This window comes from Balearica regulorum, chromosome Z (genome assembly GCF_011004875.1).
Source record: "Balearica regulorum gibbericeps isolate bBalReg1 chromosome Z, bBalReg1.pri, whole genome shotgun sequence".
Taxonomy (NCBI): Eukaryota; Metazoa; Chordata; class Aves; order Gruiformes; family Gruidae; genus Balearica; species Balearica regulorum.
This window is the reverse complement of record NC_046220.1, coordinates 56237990-56263010: the sequence shown is the minus strand read 5'-3', so window position 1 is coordinate 56263010 and position 25021 is coordinate 56237990. Positions and strand designations below refer to the sequence as shown.

General features: G+C 41.4%; 2 protein-coding genes across 2 annotated transcripts in view; one reads left to right on the top strand and one right to left on the bottom strand.

Moving 5' to 3' along the window:
* Positions 1 to 15776, bottom strand: part of SPATA6L (spermatogenesis associated 6 like) — a 48292-nt gene extending 32516 nt beyond the window's left edge. Inside the window, exons 1-4 of the mRNA XM_075740383.1 lie at positions 15474 to 15776; positions 11459 to 11507; positions 10526 to 10567; positions 6877 to 6999 (exon numbers count right to left, since the gene is read on the bottom strand). Of these exons, the coding sequence (XP_075596498.1) occupies positions 6911 to 6999; positions 10526 to 10567; positions 11459 to 11507; positions 15474 to 15776 (483 nt within the window). The 3' untranslated portion in view covers positions 6877 to 6910. The remainder of the gene's footprint in view (positions 1 to 6876; positions 7000 to 10525; positions 10568 to 11458; positions 11508 to 15473) is intronic.
* Positions 15777 to 16077: 301 nt separating this feature from the next.
* CDC37L1 (cell division cycle 37 like 1, HSP90 cochaperone) lies at positions 16078 to 24606 on the top strand. Its single transcript, XM_075739864.1, has 7 exons — positions 16078 to 16332; positions 17785 to 18066; positions 19462 to 19552; positions 21675 to 21790; positions 22096 to 22218; positions 22696 to 22851; positions 23761 to 24606. Exons 1-7 carry the CDS (start codon positions 16228 to 16230, stop codon positions 23860 to 23862), a joined length of 975 nt encoding a protein of 324 aa, XP_075595979.1. The 5' UTR covers positions 16078 to 16227; the 3' UTR covers positions 23863 to 24606.
* The last annotated feature ends 415 nt before the right edge of the window (positions 24607 to 25021 follow it).

Sequence of the window (25021 nt, the reverse complement as noted above, 5' to 3'; positions counted from 1 at the left end):
CAGCCTAATGCAAACATTTTTTGTAAAATCACCTCCTCTAAAAACACAGTTTGCTCTGCTTTTTAGATTTAATTTCATCACTAGAGACTTCTCACACAATGTCAAGTTTCAGGACAACATGTACAGCAAGAAACATACACAAGTTTTAGGAATATAAAGTGACGTATTATTTCTGGAAGCGAGGACAACTTTTCTGCTCTCAGTTTCCTGCACTGGCCCTCAACTCTCTGCACTGAAAATCACTCTAAAGCGAGATGGCTTCTTTTCAAAGTTAAGAAATGCTGCTGTGAAAGAAACAATATCGGAGTTGTTACCGTAAGAGGTAGGTTCTTTCTTCCTCATAGAAACACGTCCTCAGCTCCCAATTCCTGTTGGCTTGATCCCGGCTCCCAAGCAGGACACAGACTCCTTTTTCCCTCTTCCAAGCACTGATTACTTCAATAGGCAGCCCCTTAGTGCTAGACCAGTAGTCCCAATAGCCAGTCACTACACTTTCTCTGCTTTCCACGCTATAACATAACTCCCCTCAAAGGACCGTTGGTGTTCCCCAGTGCTAGATACGGGCTGGAGCTTTCATGTGTCTCAGCAAGTCTCACTGCCCATTTCCTCATGGTGGGCAGCAGAGGGGAGGTGCTGCTCTCTCTCTGCTGACCAGCGATAGGACACGAGGAGATGGGATGAAGCTGCGTCAGGGGAAGGTCAGAGCGGGCATTAGGAACAGGTTCTCCACTGAGACGGTGGTTGGTCACTGGAACAGGCTCCCCAAGGAAGCGGTCACGGCACCAAGCCTGTCAGCACTGTTCAAGGAGCATCTGGACGACGCTGTTAGTCATATGGTTTAGTTTTAGGTAGTCCTGCGAGGAGCAGGGAGTTGAACTCGATGATCCCTATGGGCCCCTTCCAACTTGAGATATTCTATGATTCTTTTTTATCATGTTTGAGGTAGGTGTGCTGATACCAAAGGATATGGAGAAGTCTGAGATACTCAATGCCTTCTTTGCCTCAGTCTTTACCAGTAAAACTGTCCTTGAGGAATCCCAAGCCCCAGAAACCAGAGGGAAAGTCTGGAACAAGACCTACCCTAATGGTAGGAAGACCAGATTAAAGAGAACTTAAACAAACTCAACTTTCATGGGGCATAAAAAGTTGCCCCCACAAGTGCTGAGGGAGCTGCATGATGTGATTACAAGTTCACTCTTGATTATGTTTGAAAGGTCATGGCAACTGGGAGAGTTTTCTGAAGACTGGAGGAAAGCAAATGTCACTCCTATCTTCAAGAAGGGCAAGAAGAAAGATCCAGGGAACTAGAGGCTGGCCAGCCTAACCAGAATTCCTGGAAGATAATGGAGCAACTAATCCTGGAAGCCATTTTTCCAAACACATAAAGCACAAGATGGTAGTCAGGAATAGTCAGCATGGATTTACAAAGAGGAAGCCATGCTTCACCAACCTGATAACTTTATACAATGAGGTGACTGGCTTGGTGGATGAAAGGAGAGCAGCGGATGTTGTTTACCTTAACTTTAGTTGAGATTTTGACACAATCTCCCATAACATCCTCACAGAAAAGCTGACAAAGTACATGTTAGATAAGCACACAGTGAGGTGAATTAAAGTAACCTGAACAGCCAGGCCTAGAGGGTTGTGATCAGTGGCTTAGAGGCAAGTCATTAGTGGTGTATCCCAAGAGTCAATGCTGGGGCCAATACTGTTTAACATCTTTACCAATGACCCAGAGTGCACCCTCAGCAAGTACAGAGACAGTACAAAACTGGGAGGACTAGCTGATCCATAAGATGGTTGTACTGCTATTCAGAGGGACTCAGACAGACAAAACGATGTCTAAGAGAAATCTCATGAAGGTTAACAAAGATGAATCCAAAAAGTCCTGCATTTGGGGAGGAATATCCCCAGGCACCAGTACATGCTGTGGACTGACTGGCTACAGATCAGCTCTGCAGAGGAGGACCTCAGGGTCCTGGTGGACAAAAAGCTGACCATGAGCCAGCAATGTAACCTCATGGCAAAGGTGGCCAACAGCCTCCTGGGCTGCATTAGGAAAGGCATTGCAAGCATGTGGTGGGAGGTGATCTCTCTACTCAGCACTGGTAAAGCTATAACTGGAGTACTGTGTCCAGTTCTGCGTTCCCCAATACAAGAAAGAGATGGACTTACTGGACCAAGTCCAGTGAAGGGACACAAAGATGATTAGGGGACTGGAGGATCTTTCTTATGAGGAATGGCTGAAAGAGCTGGGACTGTTCAGCCTGGAAAAGAGAAGGCTCAGGGGGTATCTTATTCACGTGTATAAATACCTGATGGGTGGGAAACAAGAAGACAGAGCCAGGCTCTTCGCAGTCATGTTCAGAGACAAAACAAAAGGCAATGGGTACAAATTAAAAACCATGAAATTCCATCTGAACACAGGAAAACACTGTTCTACTGTGAGGCTGGTCAAACCACTGCCTAGGGAGGTTGACGAGTCTCCATCCACAGAAATATTCAACACCCAACTGGACATGGTCCTGTGCAACATGTTCTAGCTGCCCTTGCTTGAGCAGGGGGATTGCATTAGATGGTTTCATGAGGTCTTTTCCAACCAAAACAATTCTGTGATTCTGAGATTCTATTGTTGTCTGTGACTATCTAATGCAAGGATGTAGAGAAAAACTGAGCCAGGCTCTATTCAGAGATACCTAGTGGAAGGATGAGAACAAATTACGTAAGTTCCAATTAAATACAAGAACAACTTTTTTTACCATGAGCATGGTCAGCCCAGAGAGGCCATGAAATCTCTGTCCTTGGAAATATTCAAGACTCAACTGCACAAGGCCTTAAGCAGCTTAATCTATTTGGACCTGCTTCAAGTGGGGTTTGGACAAGGTGACCTCCAGAGGTCCATCTCAAGTGGAATGGTTTCATGATTCTCATGCAAAGCTGGATTTAAAGAATGTAACCTGTCCCAGATTAACATATTTGTGGAAACAATTAAAATACACATGACTGTTAAATATAGGGCTGGTGTAGCACTGGAATAGGACTGTGGAACACAAACCAGGACCTAGGCAAACCTAAGTTACTCTAGATAGCTATCGCTTTAGCCTGGAAGTATTGATCATCTGGGAAACATTGTTTCCTTCTCTCTAAACCAGGCAGTCAGAAAAACTGCCCTAGTAATTATTAGTGCTTTGAAGCATTCAGCTGGAACACCCTACTGACTAAGACAAAGGTTTATTGATGAAACCCCAGAAACACTTTCCACTAACTTCAGTGACTAACAAAAGACTTTGATGGATATAAGCAGAACCATAAAGACTGACAATCACTGCCATATCATCAGGTACCTCAGTTTACTGGCCTGTCAGTAAGTACAACCAGTCCCAGAGATTTCAGAAGGAAGCAGAAGGACTATGTCAAAAACATGAAATAAACTGCCCACTTGATTCCTTACCAAGTACAGAAATGTACAGATTGGTTTATATCCAAAAGAAAAGGGGAGGGTGAATACGTATTATATTTTTATAGTATCTACATGTGTCTTTGAATTCTTTGTAGTATCTTTTCCTTTCTTGGATATTGTTAACTGACTGACCTAATTTCCACCAGCTGTCAGTGAGTTTGACAGGCCAATTACATACTGAACAAAAAACCATCCTGTTTATATTTTCAAATTTGTTGCTAAATTTCTTCAGTCTTCTGGTGATCTAGTAGTTCAAGACAGGACAGACAAAAATATTAAAATTAATACTGTCAAAAATTCACCTTCTTAATGCAGTACAGCAGTTTTAGAACTTACATGTCTGACTACATATGGTGGCTTGTTCTCATTTTCTGATTTGCATTCAGTAGACCCTAGGCTCCATCTTGATGGCTACTGCTGGTTTTCTCTGCAGAGTTCACAGAAGTGGTCCCTAGTGTTTAGAGAAGGAGCTCGTGACTTTAAGGACCTTGTATGCCTTCCATAGCTTTTATCCCTTTTCACTGATGCCTTGCATTGTGTTAGTGATCGGTTCCTCTGTTTTGGTGATGCAGATCTTTGATTCCTTGTTCTGTTTTGTCCTAGCAGAGAAATTCACTGTCATACAATTACCTAAGGAAAAACAGGGACAAGCCGTTTGCAGGTCCCTGCAAAAAAGATGAAGATCTAAGCAGAAATTCCAGTATTTGTACCTCTGTATGTACCAAATGGAAGACTCTGTGATTCTGTGTTGGCATGTGGCAAAGTAAAAAACAGAAAGAAGTCAGCATGGGGTCATATATCCTATCTCCTTCCACATTATCTCAGTTGTATAACCTCTCATCTAGGGCTCAATCCGAAAAGATTGTTCCCTCGCTGTCACAGAGCTCAGAAAAGGATGAAGTACTTCAGAAAAGCACTTGTGAGCTTAGAACGTTCAGAACTTTGGTTAAAATCTTGAAATCCTGACTTCTGTGGGAGCTCATTCAAGTAAACCTTGCAAGTGTCTCAGGTCAAGAGGCCTGAATATGGGGGCCAAATTCAGCAGCTGTTACTCGTACAAAAGTACTTCATGTGCCATGAGTGTTTTGTTCCAGCAGGGAGGACAGAATTTTGTCCCTGCAAGACATTATCCAACAGATAACCTACTAAATATATACCCACTAAACAAAGCACAGAAAACATTGTTAGCACTTTCTCAGAAGAGGACTAACTGGTTGCAATTCAGTCTGAATCAGAGGATGCAATGGTAAACAGGGGAAGCATGCATTCACTAAGCAAAAGCATGCAAAAAGAAGCATTTGTAAAAACTAGATATAAACCACTGTCAGCAAAAGACAGGAGGCAGTGAAATGCCATCAAATCAAGAGATCATTATCTGCTCAAATCTTATCTTCAATAGAACGCAATGCAAGGATTATTTGGTTTTGTAGGCGTTCCCTGGAACAAATTCCTTAACAATTAGGAAATGAGTGCATCTGGGATAGCAGATAACAAACTGAGAAATGGATGGCTTTGGTTCACTCAGATTTTTTTGTTGTTGTTGTTACAGCAAAATCTAGGACCCCTGGCACGGCCTTAAATCTTACATACCATTGCTGCCTAAGGTATCTAGATACCAACAGAAAAGCTAGACTCAAACAGACTCAGTCAAGGTTATAAAATTGTAGCCAGGTCTGCATCCTTGTCATAAATACTTACATAATTCTTCCTTCTGTACTGAAGTGGAAGCTCTGTAATGGTTGCTCTTGTGGAGAACTCTATTTTTGGTACTATTCCCTTAAAAATAACAGTTAAGGGGAAAGGATTAAAAACATAATCACTGTAAAGCTATGAAAAGCAGTAATTAGATTTTAGTCTGCTCCCTTAATGGGCATAAACCATGCAAGAAGGGCAACATGATGCACAAGGCCAGAAAGATCAAAACATATGCTTGTGGCACTAGCACTGCCCCAGAGCATTTCCTCATAAAGCCAATATTGTGAAGAAAGGTGAGTAGAATCCTTTGAACTACAGAGAAGATATACAGCTCTTTACTGTTTGATTAGCAGCTCCATTTGCACATTAGTCTTCCTGGTGAATCAGGGCGGCCCACAGGACACTTTCCAAAACGATGTGAAATAGAAATTCTAGTTTGCCTTTCAAGGCAGGTAATGCCATGACAAATACTGTAAAAGACACTAATGATCTCTAACTAAAAATAAAAAATAAAAATCTGTTCACTTGCCTTCAACTCTGAATTGTGCGTTTCTAGCAGTTCCTCTTTCGTCTACAAGAGTGACAGAGAAATCACAGTACAGTACCTTCAAACTATATTTGCCCCTACTCTTATGCAAAGAGGAGGAGCAAACAGAAGCTGTGGCGATGAAGAAGCAAAGAAATGAGCTCTCTATATGAAGGGAAAGAAGGTGATGACATATTGGTAAAGGAATAGGTGATTTGAGGGCAGTATCTGAATGGCTCAGATCCAGCCAGAGAAATGAGATGATACTGCCATTCTTAAGGACCAAGTTAAAGAATCATACAATGTAACATTTGGTTAACCAGAACATGTATTTCTTCTAAATTTCTGTTTTAAATTTATAGAAAGTATTCTTGTATTAGGCAGAACTTTCTAACAGTTAGTTGTTCTTGAGTCCGGTATTTTCTATACCTGCAATTTATGCACAAAACCCCAGCTTTTCATGTGAAATAATGGCATTCCTAGTTTGTAGAGTAATTACAAGATCTTTCTGAATGAATCAATGGGACATTGAGTCTGCAGGAAGGATGCTCCTCCATGTTCTGTTCTAAGCTGCAATGGACTCAGGTTAATAAAATTCAAGTAATTTGCATTGCTTCTTTTGCATAACCCAATCCATAATGCAGGGAGAGGGATGAAAACATAATCATTTTAGGCTGCTATTGCTGCTTCAGGAAACAATGAACCTCAGCAAGAATGGGCAGTGGAAAGATTTACAAAGCTATGAAAATGAAAGACTCCCAAGAGATGAGTGAGAACAGGCAGAGTGAAAAAACAAGGCCTGTACAAGAGGGAAAGAAAATGGATAGAAAGCTGGCATCCTCAAAGGTAATTTGTACAAAGAAACTTGAAAATCTTTAAAGCACCTGGCCCTTTCACATAAACTTTGGATGGAGGTACATAATTGAACACAAAATTTTACTATTATGGCTTCTAACCTGCCTATGCAGAGAGATCATTCTCACTATCTGTGACTAACAAATTAATTGTTAGGATAGCACGTACTCAGTATATTCTCTGAGGCACTTCCATATTCAAAAGAGCATATAAGCATCCCCCTCTACTCAGGAGGACCAAAGCGATAGTCAAACTCCAGTACTCACAAAGTTGCTACTAAGTAGCTGAATTCCTTCCTTCTTCAGACACATACAATAAGTTCCAGCTTTGGGCAACTTACTGGGAAATGAGGAGAAGTTTTCATCAGTAATTCTCTATCCACACCAGGATATAGGAGTCAGTTTGCACTTTGGGAATAGACAGTTTTGTGTAATTTCTTCATAAACTGCAAGGTCATCCCCGACTGAAGGAATAAACACCCATAGAAAAATAGCTTTCAAGGTTGCTACATGGAATTTTCATTAACAGCTGTGCAATGAAACTTCAGTAAATTACGAATGTCCTTGACAGAATACTGCCCCTCTCATGCATAAAGTAATAGGCGGTGGTTGGGACATTAGTGGGCCTAGAGCGGTACAGGAATGGCACACACTCAGCATGATTTAGAATTATTTGATGTTGGAAATAAACATTTCCAACAAGACAGCAGTTCCTTTTTAGTATAGTGTCCTCCTCTGTGTCAGCGAACATTTCAGTTCACATTCCTGAGCGTCACAGCAAACAAAACCACAGAAAAACAGAAAACCCAAACCATTTGGTTCTGTATTTGTATACAAGAAAGAACACAGCAACATCAGATTTTATTTTTGCCTGCTTGACTGAGAATAACTGTTCCTCCAGCAAATGGCTTATTCACTTTATCTCCAGTGCTCTGACTATGCTGCACCTGACTACTTTGTCTTCTGAACATGAAATGAAGAGAGCAAAAGGGAGGGAAACCATTTACATTTTCATTAATTTTGAAAGACTTGGCTTAGCATGGCAGCACTGGAGTTTGATGCTGTCATTAACTTTCCAGCTGTCAGTGCCCTGAAACATTTTGGGGATGGAGATGACTGCAAGGATTGACGGCAGACTACCTAGTTACAGTGTAGAGAATGTCCAAAGCTATGACAGAAGATATATACAGATGATGTATAATGCATGCTTTACAACGTATATATAATGCCCATGTTTATATACAGCATGCTAAATTTTGGCCCAGCTGATTTCTCAGTGCTTTCAGTATGACCAGGAGCCACCTCACTGGGTAAACAACTAATTATTCTAATCAGTTGCCTGCAGGAATAAAATAAAAAAGGTTGATAGGAGATTATAAGATTTGAATGTTTGTTCAGCAAATGTGTTATCATAAAATGGTGTTGAAAGATAGTCACCATTACTTTTGAAATGTATTCCCTCCAGAGAGCCAGCATGTAGTAAATTAACATCATCTAATTTGGCGATCCAACCACACAGCATGAGACCAGTGTCCTACTAACTGAGAGGGTAAGTACCCACGTTACAAGTGAAAACCAGGTGCAGATCCCTCAGGGACAAGGCACAACACTCAGCAAGTGAAAGCTTTGGCTTTAATGAAAGTGTGGCATTACCACAGTAGGAGCCCCAGTACACCGATGCTAGTCAAAATGGGGACCTCATGCAGTGGAACCCTGCTTGTGAGTGAAGCTCAAAGGAAATCACTACAGGGGTGAATAAAACTTGCACTGATTAACCTATCATACATATGCAATATCCTGTTTTGCTCACTAGTGAGCTCGCTGATGTAATACAGGTGCTGGTGTCTGAATTCTGAGATTGCAGCTGGCCATCACATTGGCACCTATGCAAAGGTGGGTGCAGATGAGAGGGAGAGTGAACTATCCTGGGTTACTATCACGATGAAATAAAACATGCTTGGGACTCTGCATATTCATATGTGAAGAAGTGAACTATCCCAGGTTACTGTAACAAGATACAATGTGCTTGGGACTCTACAGACTCAGATGGGAAGAAGCAAACTATCCCAGGTTACCATGACAACAAGATAAGATGTGCTTGGGACTCTGCGTACTTGGATAGGGGAGATGAACTATCCCGGGTTATCGTAACACAATCTTCTTGTGCCCTATAACACACTTTTCTCCGGGTCTTCTCTTCCTTCAGAACCCCATTAACTGTGTTCTGAGTGAATGGCGAAGGTCAGCACTGCTCTGTATAGGTAGCATAGCCAGAGACAGAAGATACTTTTCGTAAGCTCCCACCACAGGAGGCAAGCTACAAGGTACACTGGCAAGTACCCAGCTTAGAAACTACAGCAAGGGTTTTGCCTTCCTGAAATGAGACACTAAGCTGCCCACAATGGATAGAATGCTATAAAAGCTGCTGCTGCCTTCACTTGGATGGGTGCTGTGTCTTTACAGGGGCAAGGACACATGTTAATTTCTAATCAGACTGAAAACAAACCCTGCAATTTGGTGATTTCTAGACAAAACAATGGCACAAGGAAGAAAATTTTCAGAAAAAGTTAGTAATAAGAGCAATACTTTTGATCCTATTCAAAGTTTCATCTTTGCTTGTAAGGTCTGTCTTGCTAATGGATCCCAGCTTTAAAATCACCAGAAAAGACTCTTTTGCGACCTTTTGACACTACAAAAAGAAAGCAAACGGTCAGTTTTGCCAATGAGGTCTGGCTTCTGATGTTGTAAGGACATAGGCAGGCACCAGTTCCCCTCATGAGGAATATACTTAGTTTTTCTGTATAATTTTTTAATTTAGAAAGTTGAAAGAGGACAACACATCCCACTGTACAAAAAGTAAACAGAATCTTGAAGATACATATTTTTGCAGAGCCAAAAAAAAAGGGAACACACCTGAAGTTTGAGTCATGAAAGAACTGTAGGTACTATACAAAATAAAGAAAAGGTGTTCTACAGGGCCAGAATATGCTGAGAGGACCATTAAATCCTTTAGCACTTTTTAAAACAGTCTCATTCCTTTTAAAGTTATCACTGAAGAGTCTTTTCTGTCCTAACACACACAAGAAAATCTGCTATGCCCAGGGGACAAACAAGCATTACTACACCTAACTACATGACAGCATGATACCCACAAAGCTTGCATGAAAGTAATCATACGAGAAGATGAGCACTCTCTGGACTAACATAGATCACACTTTTTTGGGGGGCCTTGTTTAGGCTTTGATGTAGAGATAACAACCGATTTTCTCATTTGAGTGTTTGTATCTCCTCCTTCCAGTATCACTGAATGGTTCTGAACCTGGAATGACATCATAAATAACCCTTTATTATATCAGCAACCCTTATAAGCAAAAAGCAAAGAACAAAGAGAAAGATGAATATCCGAAACAAAACATTTTGAGAAATAAATACAAAACGTGCAAGCAATATTTATTACACAGGGAACATAAAGTATATTTTGAATTTTCCATTATAAAACAATAACCAATTTTATCAAATTACCTGCAGTTTTAGAATGCTCCATAATTAGTGACCTTAACAACAGCACTCATCTCTCACCCAGTGTCCACTTGCCTTTTTTCCATCTTATAAAAACACACAATATGAAGTCTGCAGAAGACCAACAGTACTATCTGCCAATATGAACTCTACATTATTGTGTTCTATTTGAATAGTCTAGCAAACTAGACTATTAGAAATAAGAAAATCAGAGTAAAGGAAGTAAAGCAACATGACTGATCCTAACAAATTTTTCAATGCATCTAGTCAGAAGAGGGATTTCTTTTCTGCTCAGATGCATACCCAAGAATATATGGGAAATGATGGAGTAGAAGGAAATGGCATTGGCGGAGGTCCTGAAATTTATGAGGGAGAGAAAGCTGGAGGACATGACATGAAACTAACACCTATTAATATCCTTTCCAGTCTCAAATTAACTAGCATGTGGAAAAACATTTACTTGCCTATTACCTGAAGACATGAGCTGAGTTAATTCAAACTTCATTACATGACCTGGAAGATGAAAAACAAATTAAAATATATACAAGAAGGGTTGGAGGAAGTACAGCAAAGGAAGACTGGACAAAAGACAGAAGAGAAAGAAGGTAGATGTAGAGCTAGTCCATTATAATTAACAATATTCTACTTTGGTTCATGGAATGTTTATTCTAGTGTTATTAATATCAGAATAGAAACACACAGGAAAGAAATATCATCACAAGGTAACTCTCTGTGGTTTACATGTAATGGATTTATAGGACAATAGGACAGTCAGTGGCTTCTGACATGACCTTCTGTTGACTTTACAGGAGTGGCTTGCTCCAGAAGGACAAAAACCTGAGACCCAGCAAGGACAAATGAATGCCAACTGAATTAAAGCTAAGGGATGAAAACTTTTAAATTAATACAACACCTGCTCCTGTAGGTATGACTGAAAAAGTCTGTCCAAAGGGCACTTGCGATGATGAAACTGAATGTAGACAGACCATTGTTACAATTTTTTTCTTCCTCTGCCCCATCCTCCCCTTACAAACAATAAATAAGATTTTGGCTTTTAAAAGACTGCCTAGTCATTAAATTCATGACTTGTCACAGACTTCAAAATAAAGAATTGCTGATGGAAAAAATAAAAAGCAGATCTGTCAGGTTAGCCTGTGTCAGGTTAGCCTAGGTGTCAGAACACAGCCTGGCCTAAGAATGGAAAAATCATGTAATTGGCTCAAGAGGAGGTACTAGAGGCTGACATTCAAATGGCTCAATTCAGAGCAATGTATAAGGGGAACAATGTGTACTAGACAATGTACTGTAGAAGGACAAGCAGACAAGCAGACTACATGAACACATGGACCTACTTCATCATTTTTAGATATTAAATTATACAAGCATTTTAAAAATCATACTTACTTTCAAGCATTTCAGCTACTGCAGCAGGATCTACAGCACTTTCAAACACCTTCAGGAAAACATTAAGTAGACAAATTCATTGTAACACCAGTTAACAATCTAACGTTCATAGGAACCTATTCAAAATAATGTCCCTATTCTTTGTCAAGCTGCCCCTAAGTGAAATCAAACTTAACTGATACTATATATCTATGTTTGTGTACTTTAAGATGTCCTTTACATTCTTAAAGTTATGTGATCTATTGGAAAAAATACTTTAAAGCTGAAATTGCACATTCATCTATGTCTGCATCAACTTCAGAACTTTCTAGGAAAAATTATCATGTTTACAGTACTGTGTGTGTAATTTATGAACTGTAAAACAGCAGAACCACAAGTACAATTAGGAAATTTATGTTTGGAAAACATTTGAATTCTTGGCTAATCCTACAGAACACATCACAAAAAAAAAAAAAAAAAAAATTTAAAAGTCCTAACTGCAAGCATCTTAAAGCATGGGTAATCTTCCACAGGGATGACCGACAAATGAGAACATGTGAAGAAGTCTTCCTGTGTGCTTCATGTATTATGTAAAGATTGTCCTAATATCTTACAAAATTTTAAATAATTAAGATATCATCTATGAAATGTCTTTTAAGAAACAAATTCAAATGCACTTGCCTATTCTTGTGTGGTTTATTACAATGACATGTCTTACTCAAAGATACTCTTCTCATGCCTTGGACTGACCCTTTTGAAGTAAATAGGAACTTTACCACTGATTTTACTTGGGCATTCATGCTGGACATTCTACCTATCTAAAGAAATGTCCTCAGCTGCATCCCACTTATTTTATCAATATTTGCTTTTTTGTTTCTTTCAAATATGCCAACATCCTTCTTTAAATATCAGTGTTTTCAGACAGTATTTCAGCAATAGCCTTTTTCAGGAGGGCTGTGCAAAGTCATGTTTTCCCTAAGAAAATATGTTGCTTCATGCTATTTAACACCTACTAATGAAGGTCATAGGCACAGAAACACATTACTGTGAGGTAAGACAAAAGACAAACTTATTTAACAATATCTACTTCATGATATTACTTTGATGCTCCTCTTGTGGCTAGGGAAATGTACAAGAAACTACTCTTCCGTATAAGTGTTATATTACCCACTTCTGGTCAGAACATGGCTACAGGCTTTTATCGCAGAGAGACTGAAGAGTCCTGTGTTCAGAGCTGTGTTGCCTTGAGACAGGGTAAAGGCCTCAATGAAAATTACACTTTGTAGCTTTCAGATGTATTAACTACATAGTTTTCCACTTGTGTCAATAATAGCCATAGGTGGAAAGGGAAAGTAATCATGTTCCTCAAGGAAGGCCTCTTGTGAACCAGATGCAAAGAATTTTAGAGAAATAGACAGGTAGAAAGAGTGGTTTGGAAAAGAATGGAGAAAAAATTGAAAGAAATAGGTAAGAAAGATACTATTCCTCTAAACATGGTCTGTTCCTGGTTTGCAATGGCTTCAGCATGGTTTTGCTTGTCAATAGACATAGCCCTTCTGTCTTACACCATTTTTTTAAAAACAATTTTCAAACACAAAATACTATGCCCCAGAACCATAACCAATGAGCATACAGTAAAGCACAGGAAAAACACACTGAAAATTCCTGTTCTCTCTAGTTCCAGGTGTTAGTGTGGTATGCAAAATGGCAGCAAAACCACTTGTCTATTATTTATTTGGATCTTCATTTATATCACATCTGCTGTAATGACAAAAATCTTGGATAGATGATAGCCATAGTAGAATTGTGGTATCATATTGCTTCCAGAACAATCATCTGAAACAGAATAAATTCAATTACCCTCATATACACTGTTGCCATTACTGAGATTAGGTAAGAACTGTCCATGTGAGAGATGACCTCTCATAATCACTGACCAAGAAATCTTACAGAAATGTTAAAATTCCAGGAATGGGCCTAATACTTCATCTTACTATGTTGAAATACATGTGAAACAAGAATAACCTACTGGTTGTAAAGAAAAATAAGATTATACTTGAATTACTGCTTGTACAAGGCTTGAGACATTAGACTTTCTAGCCCAAGGCATCTAACAAGTGAAAATCAGCTTTTCAAAGCACATTGTCTTATGAAACAAGAGAGGGAAAACAGGAGGAAGGCATTCTGTCTCTTTGTGTTTACCCAAGATGCATACACTGAGAAAAAAATGTGTTTCTCAGGCAGAAACACACCAGGACATGTAACCTTAGGAAAGAAAAAAATATGTTCACATGAGACTCCTTAGTCCAGTCTTACACATAGGCATCAGTTCAAGTCTGCAGGACTCTATCTCAGAAGGGACTCAGCAGGCTGTTGGCTTTATTACTGTCAACATCAAAAGGGTGCCAGATTAAGATCTATCATTGGGAGTTCTCTCATTTTGTATTTTCGACTTTCCTTTTTTATGATCTCATATAACAGGGACTGATTTCATAGACCTTAGCATTACACATGAGAAACATTTGATACCTACAAGGAAATGAATGAGTGAAAACCACCATTTTTTTTTCTTACATATGATGACAAGACCTGTTATGAGCAACATAACATGCAGAGAGATCTGGAAAGACTGGAGAACTGGGCAATCACCAACTGCATGAGGTTTAACAAGGGCAAGTGCCGGATTCTGCACCTGGGAAGGGGCAACCCTGGCTATACGTACAGATTGCATGATGAGACGCTGGAGACCAGCCATGCTGAAAGGGACTTGGGGGTCTTGGTCAGCAGCAAGTTGAACATGAGTCAACAATGTGCCCAGCCTGCCAGGAAGGCCAACCATATCCTGGGGTGCATCAAGCACGGCATTGCTAGCTGGTCTAGGGAAGTGATTGTCCCACTCTACACTGCCACTGGTGCGGCCTCACCTCGAGTACTGCGTGCAGTTTTGGATGCCAAAAAGGACATCAAACTATTGGAGAGTATCCAAAGGAGGGCAACAAAGATGGTGAAGGGTCTAGAGGGGAAGATGTATGAGGAGAGGCTGAAGTCCCTTAGGTTGTTCAGCCTAGAGAAGAGGAGACTAAAGGGAGACCTCATCGCGGCCTGCAGCTTCCTCACGAGGGGGAGCGAAGGGGCAGGTGCTGATCTCCTCCCTCTGGTGACCAGTGATAGAACCCGAGGGAACAGAATGAAGCTGAAACAGGGGAGGTTTAGGTTGGATACCAGGAAAAGGTTCTTCACTGAGATGGTGGTCAGGCACTGGAACAGGCTCCCCAGGGAAGTGGTCACAGCACCGAGCTTGACTGAGTTCAAGAAGTGTCTGCACAACGCTCTTGGTCATGTGCTCTGATTCGGCTGGTCCTGTGTGGAGCCAGGAGTTGGACTCAATGATCCTTATGGGTCCCTTCCAACTCGGGATATTCTATGATTCTATGAACATATTAGCATTATCCATTTGCACAACAGCAGTAGTCCCCTTCATTAAATAAATGTCTCACTGCAAGAAAACCTCCACATTTAATCTGACCTAACAATTTTTCTAGCAGACTTTACACCTGCAACCCCAAAGAACTAGTCAGTGCCTTCTGTTCAGAGGAAGAGCCCACAGATGAGAAACTACGGCTAAAACAAGGGCACGTTCTAATTTTCACAGTGGTATTATCACTGCAAAGGTATGGCCTCATTTTATGTTAACTTCCATTCCCAGATGAGAACCAAGCTATTAAAACCAGACAGCTCCCCAGGAGCTCTTGGAACTGAAGGTGCATTCACTGATGGACGTACACAAATATTCACACACAGTATATGCATACACATACACAGAATGTATATACAGGTGCACATCTGTTCATGAATGTGTAGCTTTGTTGTGCGGCGCCTCAGAGTCCCAGAATAACCGCGATGAGAAGTTTCTACCTTACCGCGCCCCCCGCCGCCCTCCCGCACCGGCTGTCTGTGGCGACCCGCCGGTACTCCCTCCCTCCCTCCCTCCATCCCTTCCTGCCGCCCCGGACACCCGGGTCTGCCGCAGCCTCACCGCGTCGACTTGCAGCTCGACGACCACCGGTAGCGGCACCTGGGCCGGTGGGCCCGCGCGGGCGGCGGCGGCACTAGGCTGGACGACTGCCCGGCCCGACCCGGCCAGTGTTGCCACGGCAACCGTGGCGCCCCCAACGGTCGCGGCGCGCGGCCCCGCCCCGCCCCCTCGGGTGGCGGCGTTCTCGGTGGCCGCGCGCCCGGCGGCGCCTTTCACGGCAACGCCTGGCAGACCCGGGCGCGCGCCGGCTCCTGCGCACGCACCCGCGGGCGCGTGGTGTTTTTTTAAAAGTATGTATATCATGTATATATTTATATATATTTTTATACATATATATATATATACACACGTATAATTTGTCAGCGTCCTGCAGCAGCCTCCAGGGAGGTGCCCGGACGTCCGCCGGCGCGGAAGAGGCCCGACACACGGTACTCGGAGCAGGGACACGCGGGAGCGCCTCGGCGCCATAACCGCTGGCCACCGCGCGCTACCGGCAGCCAGGCCTCGCGGGGGGCTGCGGCGGCGGTTTTCCCGCGGGGCAGGGACAGGGGCAGGGGCAGGGGCAGGGGCACGGGCACCTCCCGGGACGGGCCGCCCCGCCCCCCGTCCTGCGCGGCTGGCGCAGGCCCCGCCCCACGACGCCGGGGGCGGGAGCGCGGCGGTCCACTTAGATTGCCGGAAGTGGTGAGCTGCCTCACTTCCGGTGAGGTGTGTGAGAGCCGCGGGCGGCTGGGGACGGCGATCGGCGGCGGGGATGGCGCTGTGGCTCCCGCGCTCCCGGGACGGCGGCCCTCCGTCGGAGGAGGACGAGGAGCGGGGGCTGGCTCCCGCCTCTCCTCAGCACCTGTCGGAAGTGCAGGTACATCCGTGCTCCCTACCCCTTGCCGCCCGGCGCCTCGCGCCGCTTCCCGCCCCCGGTGGCGCAGCTTCCCCCGTCCCGGCCGGCGCGGAGCGGAGCGGAGCGAGTCGATGCTGGGGGCGTCTCGGCTGCCCCGCGGCCGCAGCCTGACCCCGCCGCGCGGAGGGGACAGCGGTGGGACGTGGGTCATCACGGAGCTCGGTGCGTGTCGGGTCTGGGGTGCGCGGAAGTGTCCGCTCGCCTCCGGGGCCGCTCCGCCGCCCCGCAGCACGCCAGGAGGGGCAGATGCGCTGTCGCCGCGGGGGAGAGTCTGGTGTCTGCCAGCACCCGTGAGTAACAGTTCCACGTTTGACAAGTGATGTGGAAGGAGCTGGGCTGAAGTTATCCCAGCATCATTATGTCTAAAAAGCAGATACATAGGCGGTGTGTTTCTCTGTTGGATAGGGCAAGTCGGCCTTTTGTAAATACGTTGTCAGGATTTCTGTGTGTTCTTGAAATAAGCTGCCATTACATTAGTTTTCCAAACAGTGATATTTTCATCTTGTCATAAAAAAAAATTTAAAATGCTGCAATTTGCAAACAAAGTTGGTACAAGATCGTTGATGTACCTGCATTAAAGTTTCCTTCAAATAATCTTCCACAGCTTGTGTTGTCCTTCATGTCCCTCTGGCAGAGGTTACCAGCACTACAAATTTTGTAATGTGGCACTGGAAGGCTGAGGAACTAGTGCATATGAATGGTTTTTCTCCATTCTTGGTAGGAAGGCATGGCATATGTTTTGGAGGATAATTTTTTATGTTACTGAGTGTGAATTCCCAGTGCGTACATGGAAGTAATATAAATGTTGCTGCCGAAGAGGTCGCTTTTCTCTCCTAGATATGAATGGTGACCTCCTCAATAGATTTGACCAAAAGGAGCATGTGCTAGTGCTGGACCACAGCCACTTCATAACTTAAATTCTACTTTCACTGTCCATTCAAGGGAAGGTGTTGGCCATCTGTTGGGTACTAATCCATATTGGAATGCAGGCAGCAGCAGTTACTTTACTGTTGTGATCTGACATCACAAAACTGATACTTCCTTCTCAGAAGTATATATTCAGAGTATTCTTACTTTTAACTGTTGCTAGCATTGCAGCCCAAAGATAGCCAGAGGGGTTTCAGCTGTGCCAAAAGTATTTTTACAGTCTGGAGACTATTACTTATAGCAGTACATGATCCATGATTTTACAAATGCACTTAACAAAGTTAAGACAGCTTTAATTAGCCATCTCTTTCTAAAAAAACATCTGGCTGTACAATACCATGCTTCATCACCACTGTGAGTATAACGCTGCATATCTAAGGTGCCTTCCAGGTGCATTATCTTTTGGATTTAGGCCTGTCTGCTTCTATACAAACTGTAAACTCTCAATTTTTCCCTCATAAATAGCATGTCTGATTTTCCGTACAGACATACAGCCAAGGGATCGAATTAGCCTGCCAAAAAGAAAGAGAGTTCGTGAAACACTCTGTAGAATGCACGTGGAACCTAGCAGAAGCCCAGCAAAAACTTGGTAGCTTAGCGCTGCATAATTCAGAATCCTGCGATCAGGAATTTGCTCAAGCAAAGACTGAAGCTGCAGAGTTGAGATGGAGAGAGGAAGAGTGGAGAAGAAAAGAAGAAGCACTAAACCAGAGGGAAAGACAGAATCTATGGAACACAGATCCTGTTAGTAAGGAGGTTTTTAATAAGGTATGACTCATATCAGTGTGCACGAAAAGAAGTGTTAGCCTCTTTTTTTTAGTTCTGCTTGTTACTAGTCTTGAGTGTCTTCTGTGTCCAGTACAGCACAAAACCACAGTATCTGTTAACAGGTTTTTTTCTTGCTTTACCTCATGAAAGGGAATGTGCTGTACTCGTACTACAAATCTGGATGACGCTTCTCTGCCAGAAGTGTGGGTCAGAGTTTGCATGGGTCATCTAGGTATTAGAAATGAACCGTTGATGCACACTTGCAGCCCAGAAAGCCAACCATGTCCTGGGCCACATCAAAAGGAGGCATGACCAGCAGGTCGAGGGAGGTGATTCTGCCCCTCTACTCTGCTTTCGTGAGACCCCACCTGGAGTACTGCATCCAGCTCTGGGGTCCCTGTGGAAGAGAAAGACATGGAGCTGTTGGAGCGAGTCCAGAGGAGGGCCCCAAAAATGATCAGAGGGCTGAGTACCTCTGCTGTGAAGACAGGCTGAGAGAGTTGGGCTCATTCAGCCTGGAGAGGGGAAGGGGCTGGGGAGCCCTTATTGACCTTATTGTGGCCTTTCAATGCTTAAGGAGAGATATTTTTTTCTTTTTATCACAGCCTGTAGTGATAGGACAAGGGGCAATGGTTTTTAACTGCAAGAGGGTAGGTTTAGTTTGGATATAAGGAAGAAATTTTTTATGATGAGGGTGGTGAAACACTGGAACAGGTTGCCCAGAGAAGTTGTGGCTGCCCCCTCCCTGGAAGCAATATAGGCCAGACTGGATGGGGCTTTGAGCAACATGATCTAGTGGAGGGTGTCCCAGCCCATGGCAGTGGGGGGTGGAACTAGATGATCTTTTAAATGTCCCTTCCAATGCAAACCACTCTAAGATTCTATGTACTGCAAGTGTTGCCAAATGGGCTGAACAATAGTTTCTTCAATTGAAGAGCGTGCTTCTCTATGCAAAATTCTTAAAATGTGAAACTGTTCATTTGCCTCTAATAATAATTACTGTAATACAGATTATTCAGAACAAACTTTTTTTATGGTAGAATCTCAGCTTTGATTTTACAATTTAATTTGAACAGCTAGCACATCTCATAGTTTCACTGATGTAGCTTCACACAGGCTGCAACATACGTGATTCTCATTGTTGATAAATCAGTAAGTTCCTACCTGAGGACAGAAGTTTCTGAGAGTTCTTAGGTCAGTAGACTATAATGAGACTTCTAAACTCTACTATTTGGTAATGCACTTCTTAAAACAAAACCTTCTCAAGTATATGACATGAGTCTAAAATTAGAATATAGCCTTTTAAAAAGTAACATATTAAAATATAATATTCCTATATATCACAAAAAGGTATGTCTGGAGTTTCTGTGACAGTACAATTTTTCTTTTCCTCAGAGTTTTATTAATCAAAAAAGAAAAGAAATAGAAGATGAAGATGCGTCTGAACCACTTATGCAGAAACACGAACAAAAGATTAGACACTTTGGTGAGTGTGCTTTTTCCAACATTTTGCGGTTCAAACTTCTACAGAATTTGTGTAGGTTTGCTCCTTATTGTACAGAATGAATGCTAACAAATGAAAGACCTGGCTAACAGACTGTTCAGCTTTATTTTATCAGGACAGACAATAATCTCAAAGCACAGTAAGGTGTAAACTGTAGAAGCTTGTTAGTTCCTGTGACCAATAAGAACTTAAATTAAAAATAAAATATAAAAGCTAGTACTTAAATGACCTTAAGCCCTGAAAACTAAAGTTCTAGCAACTTTTTCTGCTCTTAGTGGGGAAGAAGCAGGGACATTCATGGAAATATAAGTTGTGTGTATAAAAGCATCTGGGATTGTCCACAGCTATCTCCTTTTAATAAACGTTTTTCTGGTGGGTATTAAGCCAGAAGTGTAATGACTGATTAAAGGGAAATGTCTGTAAACACCCACTGAGAGTATCTGTGCATGGAATTGTGCTTTTCTTAAAATTATATTTAATTATCCACTAGGTGTCACTTTAGCACTGTTAGAATTGTTGAACCAAATTAAGCACAAAGCTGATCTTGTAAAGTAATCTGAAATTTTGATGGTTCTCTGAAGTGCTTTCCATTCTTAGTTACAGGTTGGTTTCAGCCTGTGGTATAGTATAGCCATATTTGGAATTCCAGAACAATCAAAACCAGGACTGAGTTGGAAAAATTCAATTCTCTGTACAAACTAAGTTTTTACTAAGCTATTTGGCTTTTAAGGATCTTAGACTGTCTTAAAGGGTTTCTAGCCCTGGTAGCCTTAGCAAGCCTTGCATGTAGCAAGTTGAGGCACCACACTGTCGAGAGTATGCAAATAGCAGTGATAGGCACAGGTTCTCTCAAATACCTTAACTACTAAGTGTAATGGTAGCAGAATCAGGAGAGGTCTCCCCTGCTGTGCATTTCAGCAGAAAGAAAGGGGCTTTCTTGCAGGCTTCCTAGCTAAAAGTTGGGCAAAATTACTTTATTGTCTGAATTCAGATTAAGCTGTTACAGAAACAACCTTATTACAGAATGTCATCAATCCTTTTCTTACCTCCTAAATTCAAAGCCACGTTGTTACTTTAATTCAAAATATGTAAGTCCATTGTAAAAAGTGACAGTACATTAATGTTCTTTTAAGTCTCTTGTTCGGTGCTAGCTGCTGACTAGTAGTGTGGACTTCACTAGCCATATTGCATGAGTCCTGTTTCTGGATCCTGCTCTGACTTCCAAGCAATAAAGAACTTAGTTGGAATAGCTCTCTTGAAACAGCCAGAAGAAATATTAACAATTGCCTTCTCTTTAGGCATTTGTTTGCTAGAATTAAGATTAGCTTAGGTCATTACCACTGAATTATCTTTAGCCCAGTTATAATTATACGCTGATAGACGGGTAAAGCTGTACATCTGGTACCTGTTGCCAGTAATGACTTGACTGTCAGTGATACATGAAGGACAATTTTAAGAAGTGCTCTGAGTATTGAGTTCTGATTTTTAAACTCAGCTCTTCACATGAAGGTAGTTTCATGCTATCACAATTCAATCTTTTAGTTAACTTTCCAAGACTAATGTGGCTTTGCTCTTTGAGATCAAGCTGTTCCTGTAATGAAATTCAAATTTCCTAAAAACCTGGCAAATTGTGGTACAAGCACTTTCATTTTTGACAGATTACATGTTCTTTTCTTTGCATTCTTATTTGCAAACATTTAGAGGATTTGTGTTTGTCAGAATCACCAAATGTAAATCGCTGTCCATAAAATCTTTAAACTACTTGATGTAACTAATAAGATACCTATACCACTTTGTTAGCCTGTATGAGAACTGATTAAAAATAACTTATCAACAATGCTAGAGATGCATTAAAATACAGGAAATGGTGACTGTTAAAAATCTACTTTTCGTATCTTCAAAGTCTGATTATACCTTCTGGTAATGCTGTTTCAGCGTTGGACAGATGTATAAGTAAACCCCCCAAATTTAGCTGCATGGTGTCATTCTGAGGTTAGTGAATTGCAAAGGTGTTGTATACACTGGGGAATTAATGCAAGTGACTTCCTTGCAGCATTAAGTAATTTATCAATTTAGAATGTCTTAACTATGTTTCTCTTATTAGGTATGCTGAGCAGATGGGATGATAGTCAAAGATTTTTGTCTGATCACCCATACCTTGTATGTGAAGAAACATCTAGATATCTCATGTTGTGGTGTTTTCATCTAGAAGCTGAACAGGTATGAAAATGTTTAAATCCTTTGAAAGCATACAGTTTCCCACTTGCACTATAGAAAAGCTGACCAACTTGATCAGCTGTTTAACTGTTTTACCCACCCACTCTCTACTCTGTTGAAGAGAAACTCTACAGTGCACTGTCACATATGTGTCTAGTCACAGCTAATTATCCGTCCCCTTGCTTCTGTGAGCATCATTTCTCATCTATTTAGAAACTAGAACAAAAGGATATTTTGCTGGGTTTTAGAAATATAATCACAGGAAATATCTTTAAATAATAACTTTAACTTTTTTCTTCCCCTGCCAGAAAAGAGCTCTGATGGAGCAAGTAGCACACCAAGCAGTTGTAATGCAGTTTATTATAGAAATTGCCAGAAGCTGCAATGTGGATCCAAGAGGCTGTTTTCGTCTCTTTTTCCAAAAAGCCAAAGTAAGTCAACTTTGGTAATGATGGGAGAAACTCTTGATGCTGTACGAGGGAAGGTTTCTTGCTAACATATCAGAAGCTAAATATTTCATTGACTGACTTAGGCTGAACAGAAAGTGCTTTGTTAGCAATTCTTTTCTAGACCGAATATTTTGATGTACTTATAATTCTGAAAATGAAGGTTTAGTGGATTTTGCTTATCCCAGAGAGAAAGCAAGGTACAGCAGCAGGACAACAGGGGTGTTACAGACAAGTAATAACCGCAGTAAACATAGACCATTTTAAGGACTGATTTTTGGCTGATTACACCTGTGTTTTCACAGCGTACCTATGTATTGTCACAACTATCCATTTCATATGCAGTTCACAGTGAGGGCCAAAATAGTGTCCCTTTCTTGTTACTGAAATAGAGCAATCCAGAGCTATGCAGGAGAAATGTGGGAAGACTGAAGTGCAAATATTTCATTTATCTCTTTGCAGACAGGAGAAGGCTATTTTGAGGCTTTTAAAAATGAACTTGAGGCATTCAAGACAAGAGTGAGAATCTGTTCACAATCACATGGCTTTCAAACTATGTTACTACATGATCTCAGTGTCAATCCTGGTCTTGTAGGAGAGCTGACATCTTTTTCACAGGTAGGTTCATTTATTTCTATAAATTAATTTAACTGAAGTAGGATTAGATCCTGCCTTGAGAAGCTGTGCCTTTCTGAAATATGAAGAGGACTATTTCCAGAACTGCTAGAGCTCAGGATATAACGTGCAGTATTAGCAATATGCAAGGCATATATGGGCTTTCTTTTTACTTGCTGAAATTCAGCAAGTATCAGCATAAGGTCAAAAGCATGTTCAGCGCCCTTACATCTGCATGCTTAAAGTAAACACTGCATCATAAAACTGATCAGATGCTAGAATTGTATTCACAGCTTTTACCACAAGCAGTGAAATGAGCTTTCAGTGTAAAAGGACTAATCCTATTCATGGGATCATTCAGGTGAGTCAAGCCTAAGGAAAGTCTCTTGTTACGATAAAAACAAATTGAGGGTACTTAAGTATTTTGTTACAGTACTAGTGATGGCCACATTCTGGAATGAAGAAGCAACATGAAAGACTATAAAAATTAGGTATTGGGGAAGGGCACAGAATTGAAACTACTTGAAATAAGTACCTCTCAAGCAAGATGCAACAGCTGAGTTTTAAGTGCAGTCAATTGCTAGAAATACTAAGACCAAATACAAGCTATGCCAGCAAATTTCAAGAATTCTTGACACAGTGAAATAATACTGGTTGATTTTTTTTTTCAGAGCTTATTTCCTTACTGTAGCAGTTTCTTGTCATCTTAAGATAGACAACATGAAGAGTCCTGCTTAAGCTAAAATACCTCTCCTCCCTCTCCTCCCTCTCCTCCCTCTCCTCCCTCTCCTCCCTCTCCTCCCTCTCCTCCCTCTCCTCCCTCTCCTCCCTCTCCTCCCTCTCCTCCCTCTCCTCCCTCTCCTCCCTCTCCTCCCTCTCCGACTTAAGCTGTCAGTTTTTCATCTGTTGCAGAATACAGGTGATCTACAAGGTTCCGTAAAGACAGATGCCTGCAGCTTAACCTCTGTGATACAAAGAGATGAAGAAGAATCCAAAATGATGGACACAGTATAGTACTCTTAAGACTGAGGCCAAGTACTCTGTTTTCTCTTTTTTCTTTTTTCTTTTTTTTTTTTTTTCAAAGAAACAAACATGGCTATTTTCTTGACACTTATTTTTCTGGGTACTGCACTTTATTTTTGGTGTCAGATTTTTGTTATTGTTGTTGTTTGGTTTTAGCAGGGAAGGGATTTTGAAGGGTGGGTAATTCAGAAAAACTTGTAATAATGTTTGAAAATGTGCTGCTAGGTTTTTGGTTGTCCTTGAAGAGCAGGGTTCTCATATTGCCGAATGTGAAACTGGATGTGTTTTCTGCTACTAACCTTGCCTTTCATGACTTTAGAAATTAAAGTATGAAAAAAAAATCTGCACAAGTACAATGTTTACAAGAACCGGTAGATTCTTGGTAGAATCTGCTATTGTCTTACTACAGATGTGGACATGTTTTACTCTATGAATATTGGAGATCACAATTGTATTCATGCTACCTTGCTGACATTATAAGCTCTCAAATTTCATTATCACTAATAGCAATAAATCAATATCTGGTATCAGTATTTCAGATCTGAATGGATTAGATTAAAACACTGGCTTTCTACCTCTGTTAAGGGGATTTCAATGTTACATTGTGCTTTCATTAAACATAACTTGGTTTTGTCCTAAAATGTAAGCAATGCTTGTCTACATATGAGTGCTGGGTTGTACAATTTCTAAGAGTCTGACTCTTCTTGTTCATATGGCTAACTTCACTTTTTTTTTTTAAATGAAATCTCATTATGGGGAGAAGTACTTGATGGTGGGAACATGAGATACAAGGGTTGGGCTAACTAGGTTTCAGTTTAAGCAAAAAAGCTTTGTTGCAGTTCATATAGAGTAAGGTGTCACATGGGGTCTGGAAGGTATTTCATATGCTACTAAACTAACTTCTGACATTGCCAACTCAATTAAAGTGGAAAATCATTAAAAGCCTCATGTTTGAGGAGCTGGAAATCCAAATACTATTTCTAGACAAGGCTTTCTACCAAACCTCTGCAATACAAGATCCTATTATGCTTTTCTAACTTGCTGCTATTACAGCAGTTACATCTATAAAAATGTATACTGCAGTTGGAAGACTTCAGTGAAGACAGCTCATTATCTCAAATCATGGTATCAGTATACACTCTTGGCCCTT

What these genes read in the sequence shown, in the direction of transcription:
- CDC37L1 (XM_075739864.1), top strand. Translation starts at nt 16,228, where the DNA reads ATGGCGCTGTGGCTCCCGCGCTCCCGGGACGGCGGCCCTCCGTCGGAG. An exon ending in TTCATCTAGAAGCTGAACAG is followed by an intron (nt 21,791 to 22,095) that starts GTATGAAAATGT and finishes TTCCCCTGCCAG; the next exon opens with AAAAGAGCTCTGATGGAGCA. An exon ending in AGCTGACATCTTTTTCACAG is followed by an intron (nt 22,852 to 23,760) that starts GTAGGTTCATTT and finishes CATCTGTTGCAG; the next exon opens with AATACAGGTGATCTACAAGG.